Here is a 9,432-nt window from a genome sequence, read left to right as displayed (position 1 = left end):
CAAACGGCGATTGGCTGCCAGGTAAGGCACCAACCAGCTCGTCAGAAGTATTTGGGTTTAGATTTCTTGCTCAGGGACGACCGCCTGAGCCAATGTCGCCATATATTTTAACTGATCAAATTATAGACTGGGGTGAATGAATAGGCTCTCAATTAGGTTGCTGATGGCAGGTGTTTAAGTTCTTTCATAATTTTTCCAGTCAATGTATTGACACAATGCAGGTTTGGCTCCTTATCATTTTCCCAGTACTTGTAATATTTCCAACATTATCTACCAAATAAGTCGTTTTCACGGCCAGGAGTCCAGTTAGGAACTTGTTGATTCACCTCAGTCTTTAATTTGTTCAGTTACTTTTATACTGGTTTAACTCCAGTCCTGGAGGGCCGCAGGCTCTGATGGATTTGTCTTTCCTTGATGCATTTCAGCAGCTAATATATTGAAGTAACGCGCTGACTAAAGACGGACGTTAAAAGGACCCATAACCCCATCAGGCTGATCTATGACTACAAAGTGCTTTCGTTTTATTTTTGGAATATGTGGTTAATTACAGGCAGGAGAAGTAATGTTGACAATCGTCAAATAAGGGAATAATGTCATTTCTGCCATCTGCCCAGTCTTGTTCTCCGAACTTTTAACAAGGGCAATCACTAGGGATCGGAAATGATAATAACAGCCCATACATTTATTTGGGAAGTCTCCGGACACTTCCATGCCACGATTCAGACATGTTGAAAAACACACACCAATTACCCATAATACCCTTCTAAGCTTCAAGGGGTTACAGCTTTCTAGGATTGCATCAATGAATACGTCTGTGCGCTTCTGAAAGAAAGTGAAACAATATATTTCGTGGTACCTGGTTTAAGCTTTATTTTCTATTAATCTACACATTGATTAAGACCCTCGGCATAATGACCATTGTAAAGCTACAACTAAATCCTCAAAATATACATTAGCCTCAATCACAAATGCAGTATGTAATGTTAATGAAAATGTCTTCAAAAGCAAAATATCACGATCGATCACGACGGGAAAAAAATAGCTTAGCAAGCTAAAGGTAAACGGTAAATCCCGACCATTTACCATTTACAATCTGCAGGATATATAAAAACAAAATGTGAAAACTGAATGGCTTTGAGACATATTTGGCAAAGAGTGACACAGGGAAAAAATAATTCCCACACTTGTGCACCCACACATGGCTACCAAGTAACATTGTAAGGGTTAGAGTTATAATAAACCCATCAGAGAATGGACTTAACATATCCCTTAGAATCATAAGGTCACTACATTATGTGCATATCATATCCTACATTTAAGAAAAATGTGTGCATATACACAAGCAGCTGGTCTGTTGCAGTAGTACAGTAAAGGTACCACAGGTATCAGTCAGGCACCAGTTCATAAGAAAACAAAATCTTTTCATGTGGGCTCATGCTCATCTAAGGACTTGTTCAAGAAGACCTTCAGATGCTGTGTAACCACCGGAGCAGTTGGGCCCTTTAAAATAGTCTTTGCAACCCGATTATAGTTTTAACATGATGCTGGCTGGGCTTCACCGATTTTCATCAACAATAATTGGAAAACAGCAAAAGAATTTAACCACTGTGGCCATTTCCACCTCCTGGTGCACTGTGGGTAATCTGCTCATACATTTAAGTGATGAATAAAGCTGATTACATTTCACCCTGCATTTTAACCTGGAACAAATACAGATGAAAACATTGAAATGTCTCCTGAGAAACTAATATTGCTTCAGTCGCGCTGTTCTGGGCGAATGCAGTTTGATTTCTCAACAGAAACATTTATAATAATGGTAACCAGCCATTAACCTTCCTCCCAGAGACCTTTGCCATGTCCTGGACACTAAATCCTGTAAAATGAGCACATGCATACTGTATAGCCAGAGGGAGAGGCAGCTCATCATTACTGTTATTTTAAGGCAACACAAATGTTTAAGCTTAACATAATAACATTAAAATAATAAAGCTTTGAAAAAAACACAATTTTAGAATGCAACCTGACTTGGAATTGGCTGCACCAACACACACACACACACACACACACACACACACACACACACACACACACACACACACACACACACACACACACACACACACACACAAATCTGTACACGCACACACACAAATCTGTACACGCACACACACACAACTTGGAATGCACTTCTTCCACCTCATCTGTCAAGCATGTAATTGGCTTGAAATCAGTCACAATGAAAAGCTAAAGTGAGCCATCAAAACACAGTGCTGTTAAACTGGAAGTGCTCTCTCCGGTCAACCCTGGAGCCTCCATGAAAACTGCACATGCTAAGCTACGCTGCTCCATGCAAGACCTCCCCTGCTACCACAGTTCAGCTACTTCAACCCAGGGCCCAGTACAACGAGGGCGGCCAACAAACACAGCTTAAGTTTCCTTTTTTTAAAATAAAAAAAAAAGAAAGAAAAGAAAACCCCAAATTGTCCAGCTGCTTAAAATGAAAGAGCGGAGAAAATGGATGTTTATGGAGTTAGCGGTTGGCAGCCCCTCCTCCCTGGCTGGGGGTCAGGGGTCAGTAGCAGTAGTACAGCTGTGACCGCAGGCCTCTGTAGACGTCCTCGCACTGGGCTCCACCCTGTTCCCCTTCGAAGAGCATGGAGTCTGGCAGAACCACGCCCTCTAGTGGGTCGGGCTGGCAGAACTCCACCACAAACTCCAGCTCCGAGTCCAGCAGCGTCTGGGACCAGGCAGACGCGTCGAGGCGGCCCAGCACCCCGCCGTACTCCTCCGGCAGAACCGCACGCGGGATGGAGCGATGCAGAGAGCTCAGGTCCGAACCGTGGAGAACGAACTGCCCGGCAAACGGGGGAAGAGAGTCACGTGACGGCGAGACCATGACGTCACAACAGCTGTCAAACGACATATCACTGCCATACTGTTATCGGTAAATGTTATGACGGATCTTGCGGTCATAAAATCTACCGGTAGAAGTATGACAGTTTTATGTCGTTTCACATAACCTGACATCATCTGCTATATCTTGTGACAGTGTTATGTCTGCCTTATGGCGAGGGGTTTACGTAGTGATAACATAATTTTCATTACAAATATCATCATTATTATAGGCAAATGTCATTATTATTATGAGGATTGTGAATGCTGTGTTGATAATAATGATGATGGGGGTAATTATAATTAAATGGAAAAACACAGGGGGCTCCACTTTATTAAAATCATAATCATCATTTGGGAAAAACTGTGATTCCAGCGAAGTATTATTGTGATTGAATGCTGAGTTGATTATAAGGGTGCATAACAGCCTATTGTTATTTATATTATTATTCAGTGTTCTTTGCTTTTGCAGAAAAATGCAGAAAAAGAGGTGGAGGACTCAAAGCCTAAAGAGGGTACTCTAACAGGCAGACAAAGTTTAAACATTCAGAGGCAATGACTTTTGGGCCTTTTGTCAGAGACGCAAAGCCAACACAACCAGATAATGTTTTTGTGAATTTATTATTATTGTAATAATCCAAAAAACAAAGGGGAGCCTGATTCATACAGACAATATGACTAATATGATTGTGAATATGACTGCAAATATATACAATTATTATCATTAATAGGATTATGAATGCAGTGACAATATACAAAAACATAGCCCCCTTGTGTTCACTGTTCCGACACACACAGGAGGAACAAGGGCACCAGAAATCTAAGCATGTTACTGTTGTTATTCTGCTGCCCACACAATGGGACTCACTGAGATTACTACAAACAAAGTAAAAAGTGAAAAAAAGGTTAACTTAAAAGCATGCGCTCAAAATGCAGAATTAAGAATATATTTGTAAATTAAGAATATCTTTGGCTCCTGGTTGAATATTGTTTACTTTTAGTCATTTGTATGTAAAATGATTAGGCCTTTGCTCAAAAACACGATGATGTGCATTATGGGATGGATGGCTGGCCGACTCGGGCTTGAAGGTCTCACTTTCCGAAGGGGAAGTGACTGCTCTCTGTAGCTAGGCGTGTATGGTCTGTTAATGGCCAGTTTATGCCTGCTAATGTGTGTATATTCATCTTTGTATTTTGGGAAGCTACGTAGACACACTTACTAGATACAAAGTAAATCTGGTAGGGTGTAAGGACTCTTGAACACAAGGATAGAATCCATTCCGTTTGACAGTTGAAGGACTTTATTTTCACAGCTGTGTTCCTTTTAAAGGAAAGGCCACTCACCCTCTCCGCCATCTTCTCCTTCAGGAAGGGTTTGATGATGGCAAATATCCCCTTGAAAATACGAGGCTCGTTTATAATGTTGACTGCCTTGATTCTAATGGGAAAGCCATCCTGAAACACAAAGGCAAAACTTCATAGAGATGACCAGGACTGTTCTGACATGGGCACAACCTGTCACCATTCAGAACGCAGGAACCTTCTGACGTCCATGACATTTTATTTAGCAATGACGCTTTTCACCGAAGTGACGTACAAATATTTCATATTGTAGTCATTATAATAAACTACAGAAGAGGTTGGATAAGCTATAATTCACAAAGAAACAGTTGTACAGCCATTAACAACAAATAAAATAGCAAATACAATATACATTTTGGGATGTGCCTTACCTAGAGGAGACAGGCAGATTTTTGGGACGTGCCTTACCTGTAGGATGCCCACAACCTTCTTGGCCAGGAAGGGCCCCAGGCTAGAGGCCTGAGACAACCCCACCCCACTGTAATCCGCCAGGATCACGATCCCGTTCACCTGCGTCTCCTCCGGCTGGATCAGCTTCTCCAGAGTCAGGTATATGGCCCGGATGTTGTCCACGAATGGGTAGTCATTCGGCTTCCATTTCCCTACAGGCAAACACCCCGGGAGGTGGAGTGAGGATTACTGTGACGCTAATGACCTAATTAATCGACTGTAGGCTGCCCAACCCTGTTGCGGGAGATTTACTGTGCAGTAGGTTTTCACTCCAACCCTAACAAAGCACAGCTCAGCTACAGCTACTAATCAGTAGAATGAGGTGTGCAAAATGAGGGTTGAAATTTAAAGCTAGATTTAGAAATGAAACCTGGTATTTCACGAACAGGGTCGGGCAGCCCTGTGCTCCTGCCATTCAGACACCATGGCGACCACATCAAATGTCCTCATATAGGAGTCATTCCACTACTTACCTGCAGAGGGCAGGCTTGGGTAACAAAAAACTCCCTTCATACGCTTCAACCTTCACGAAAATGTCATCCCTTAGTTTTTAAGGACAGCCCTTATTTTTAAGGACACTCACAAATATAATTCTGACTGAAAGCCAGTCTTTTAAAAAGAAATAAAAAGGAAAAAACCGTGAAAAAACAGCAGCTGGCGTGAAGCGAAGTGGTGGCGGGAGGGCTCACCGGGCCGGAGGCACAGGATGTAGCGGCCGTGGGGGTCGGGCTGGGGCAGCACGCTCAGGAAGCCCAGGTCCAGCACGTGCCGGACGGTGGAGGGCCTGAGGTCGGCGAACACCTCGGGCCACGCCCTCCTGCTGCAGTGGTAGTTGAGCAGTAGTTGCAGGGCGCGGTCGTAGTCGAACTTCCGGGCGCGCAGGAAGCGCAGCAGGAAGGCGTCGTCCAGGCGGGTCCGCAGGTTGGGCTGCTCCTTCAGGACCATGTCCCGCAGGGCCTGCACGTCCCGAAGACGCCATTCGGGCTTCTCCTGGAGCTCCTCCCGGGCCTTGGCCTCCAGCTCCGGGGTCAGCGTGCAGGTATAGAGTGGCGGGGGAGCGGAGGGGAAGCCGGGGCCAGGGGTCTGCTCCTCTGACCGCCCCACGTACAAAAGGTCATTTTCATCCGCCATGGACTACCTGTGTGCCGCTGCTCCAGGAAAGACAAACAGGTAGCACTCTGCTTAAGCCCCTCGCCACAAGGCTGATATAACATGGTCATACACACAACTAACAGCTGTAAGGCCATGGCATTATGGATGATGTTCAGTTTTATGTCACTTGACATAACCCGTCATACTTTTATCGGTACATTTTATTACAGGAATATCTATTCACCGATAAAAGTATGTCAACTGACATCTACTCTTATGCCATCTTGTGACAGCTGTTATGTCAGGTGCATGACAGTGTTACGTCAGCCTTATGGTGAGAGGTTCAATTAAAGTGTTACTGAAAAATACATTCTGTGTCACGCAAAAGCAAATCCGCTTTCATTAATTTCAAGACATTAGGCTGACCATCTGAGAAACTCCGGTTTATTTACTGTGCCAACAGCCTTACAACCAGTTATCAACCGTGGTGATTACTGTAAATTCATGAACAAGTGGGCAGTGGAACAACTGATGACAAAAACACAATAAGCACAATAAGCACAATATGAACATTTTACTGTCTGCGCATGCATAGTTATTTCTGACATAATGTGCCGTAAGAGGGTAAATAATCCCTCTGAACACGAAAGGCACCTAATAAAGCCAAATTAAAAGCTAAAATTGTGGGGTGACAGTTGTGGTCGGAACAAGACATGCATACACAGGGGGTCCCCAGAACAGTTTGGGAACCACTGATGGAGCCTAACCAAAGCGACGTAAGACATATTTGTGAACCCAGAGCACGCGCAACTGTAGTGCTACACATAATATATTTTCCAATAAATGTTATCCATTTAGTAGCCCATATCAAAATATACTAAATTCAAAATAACCATATCTTAATAACTAGTGCTGCCCAAGATGCATGCTTAAGTACCGTTAGTCAGCTATTATTTGGTGGTAGACCAAATTGTAGAAGATTAGGTTAAATTCAGCACACAAATTAGCTAGCATGCTATTGCTACCTTATCCTGTGGCAGTACTAGCAACCCAAATGGCTAGTTAGCAGCATAGTTCATTAGTCAGCTATCAAAGAAACGTTAAGTGAAAAATACTTGACAAGGCCAACCGTTTAAAGCTTGCAAACTATTTGGTTCTAGTAGTGTGTTAATCCAATTAGGTATCAGGAACACAAAAGCAGTCATATCATCCTACGTTTTGGAGTGTAGTGAAGGTATTCGTGTTTAATTTGCGCAGGACCAGAGCGCTTTACATTGCTGCAGTGCTTATTTGTACAGCGAATGTTATCTGGCTAGCGAGCTAGTTTCTTAGCAATGCTAAGACTGTCGGGATGAACAGTGATGTTGCAGTAGCGATAGCCAACACCAAACCAACAAATTATTATGTAAAGGGTCAACAATCGCAGAAAAACATTATCACAACTCAATAACACGATCGTAGACTGACCTGTCCCAGCTGAACCTTAGTTCCGGGTACGCCGTAGACGCCAATATCCCTCTATGGCTACAATTTGGCATGTGACCATATACGTCATGCTCTATTTGCGTGCTAGAGTAACTACACGGCTGCAGAATGCCGCCTGCATTGAAATATTGCAATTAAAATGGTTTTATTATGTCAAGTAATGAGCGTATTCCGATGTAATATTGCGGCAGTAGTACAGTAGTACGACAAGTGGTCGGATGCTCAACAGAGATGGGATGAGAGAGTTTTACAGTTGTGCAAGTCACAAGTAATTATGAACTACTATCTTCAAGTCCAAGTCAAATCTGAATAATGGGCAAGTTTCAAGCCATAACTCATCAGAGCTTTGATTTGTTTCTGTTATTCTGATATAATGAAACAATGAGCATAAAGTACAGATTGTCAGCTTTAATTTGAGAGTATTTACATCCACATCAGAGCCCTTTTTATACACAATTCAGGGCTCCGTATTTGGCACAGATGTTTCTCTGCTTCTACAATTGATGAGCGAAGAATTCTAGCCGTAATGCAGAAAAAAACAACAACCTGTCCAACAGATCAGAAACATTCTTCAGGATGCAGGCATGGATGTATCAGTGACTACTGTCTGCAGAAGACTTCACAAAGAGATCAACAGAGGCTACACTGCAAGATGCAAAACAAAGGGAACTGCCCAAGATCCAAAGCATCCTGCCTCATCTGTGAAACCTGGTGGTGCGGCTGTTATAGTTTGGGCATGTATTACTGCAACAGGTGCTGGCTCACCTGAATTCATTGATAATATAACTGCTGATAGCAGCTGCGGAATACATTCTGAAGTCTACAGAAGCACCTTATCTGCTCAAATTCAATTAAATGCCTCCAAACTCATTCGATAGTGTTTCATCCCACAGCAAGACAACGATTCCAAACATACACCAGTGCTCACTTTCTGCAAAATGATGTTTCAAACAATTTATTTTGGAAAGCCTATTGTTTGGCCTATGTCTTTGACTGATTTTTATATTGCTATATACTGTCCCCTCCAAAGGGTTTTGAAAAGCAGGGTCAATTCCTTTGTTTTTACACAGACAAAATTGAGTTTGAGATTAAAAGATGTACATGAGATGACAGATCCAAATTTCAGATTTTATTTCCTGGAATTTTTATCTAGATCTGTTAAACAACTTAGAACATATCATCTTTTGTATCAGACCACCCAATATTTAGGTTAGCAAAAGTATTGGAGCATGTGACTGACAGGTGTTTCTTGTTGATCAGATGTTTGCTGTTAGATTGATTGGCTAAACAATAAATAGTTCTGAATGTCTACTCTTGGTTTTAGCCTTGGGGTTTGCCTGTGAAGACATTAAAATTTGTGTTAGAAAAGATAAACCACGGCGGCAGGAATGGATGGTGCAGTGGGTAGCACTGCCGCCTCACAGCAAGGAGGTCCTGGGTTCGAATCCCCGTCGGCCGGGGCCTCTCTGTGTGGAGTTTGCATGTTCTACCTGTGTTTGTGTGGGTTTCCTCCGGGTACTCCGGTTTCCTCCCACAGTCCAAAGACATGCAGGTCAGGCTGATTGGAGAGTCTAAATTGCCCGTGGGTATGAGTGTGTGAGTGAATGATGTGTGTGCCCTGCGATGGACTGGCGACCTGTCCAGGGTGTATTCCTGCCTTTTGCCTAACATCAGTGAATGACATCAGACTATTTCCATGGGGCAGGGGTGGAGGTATCTCAATGAACTGTTCGAAGAAGAGCTAGAGAGCAGCAGTATAGAGGCTATACCACAAGATGCAAACCACAGGTAAGAATCTGAAGGCAAGATTACAATTTGCAAATAAGTACAGAGATGAGCCGCAAAAGTTCTGGAACAAAGTTTTATGGACTGATGAGACCAAGATTAACCAAAGTGATGTTCAATTGTGATAAAGATGTGCTATGTGATACAGATATTTTCAAAATATCCACGATACTGAAGGCATGGGGCATAGATCATGTTTATGTGTGAAAATTTCAAATGAAACCAGTTTTTCATGCAGTAGATGACTGATACTTTTGTTTTGAACTGACATTCTCTTGTCTGTGATCTATCATTCAAGTATTATCCAGTCTCAGTCCTGCTTATCGTCAGTGCAAACAGGACACATTGTGCTTTGTAAACATTTAG

The 9,432-nt window shown here is 42.8% G+C and overlaps 1 protein-coding gene across 3 annotated transcripts; it reads right to left on the bottom strand.

Annotated features, from left to right (window-relative positions):
• Positions 1–845: 845 nt before the first annotated feature.
• On the bottom strand, positions 846–7,320 carry ttpal (tocopherol (alpha) transfer protein-like). 3 transcript variants are annotated; one of them, XM_061258060.1, is made up of 5 exons: positions 7,264–7,320; positions 5,394–5,852; positions 4,663–4,856; positions 4,237–4,347; positions 846–2,851 (listed from the first exon to the last, which is right to left on the bottom strand). In XM_061258060.1, exons 2-5 carry the CDS (start codon positions 5,833–5,835, stop codon positions 2,573–2,575), a joined length of 1,026 nt encoding a protein of 341 aa, XP_061114044.1. In that variant the 5' UTR covers positions 5,836–5,852; positions 7,264–7,320; the 3' UTR covers positions 846–2,572. The 3 variants fall into 3 exon arrangements, with proteins under 3 accessions (XP_061114044.1, XP_061114045.1, XP_061114046.1); XM_061258061.1 differs by lacking the exon at positions 7,264–7,320 and adding an exon at positions 7,012–7,171; XM_061258062.1 differs by lacking the exon at positions 7,264–7,320 and adding an exon at positions 6,926–6,991.
• Between the last annotated feature and the right edge of the window lie 2,112 nt (positions 7,321–9,432).

Source organism: Conger conger, chromosome 10 (assembly GCF_963514075.1).
Source record: "Conger conger chromosome 10, fConCon1.1, whole genome shotgun sequence".
Classification (NCBI taxonomy): Eukaryota; Metazoa; Chordata; class Actinopteri; order Anguilliformes; family Congridae; genus Conger; species Conger conger.
This window is presented reverse-complemented; position numbering and strand designations above follow the sequence as displayed.

Bases quoted from the DNA above. Each gene is read 5' to 3' on its own strand.
- ttpal (XM_061258060.1), bottom strand. From the start codon at position 5,835: ATGGCGGATGAAAATGACCTTTTGTACGTGGGGCGGTCAGAGGAGCAG. The intron at 4,857-5,393 runs GTGAGCCCTCCC...GTTTGCCTGTAG, and splicing joins CATCCTGTGCCTCCGGCCCG to GGAAATGGAAGCCGAATGAC. The intron at 4,348-4,662 runs GTAAGGCACGTC...TTTGTGTTTCAG, and splicing joins AGGTTGTGGGCATCCTACAG to GATGGCTTTCCCATTAGAAT.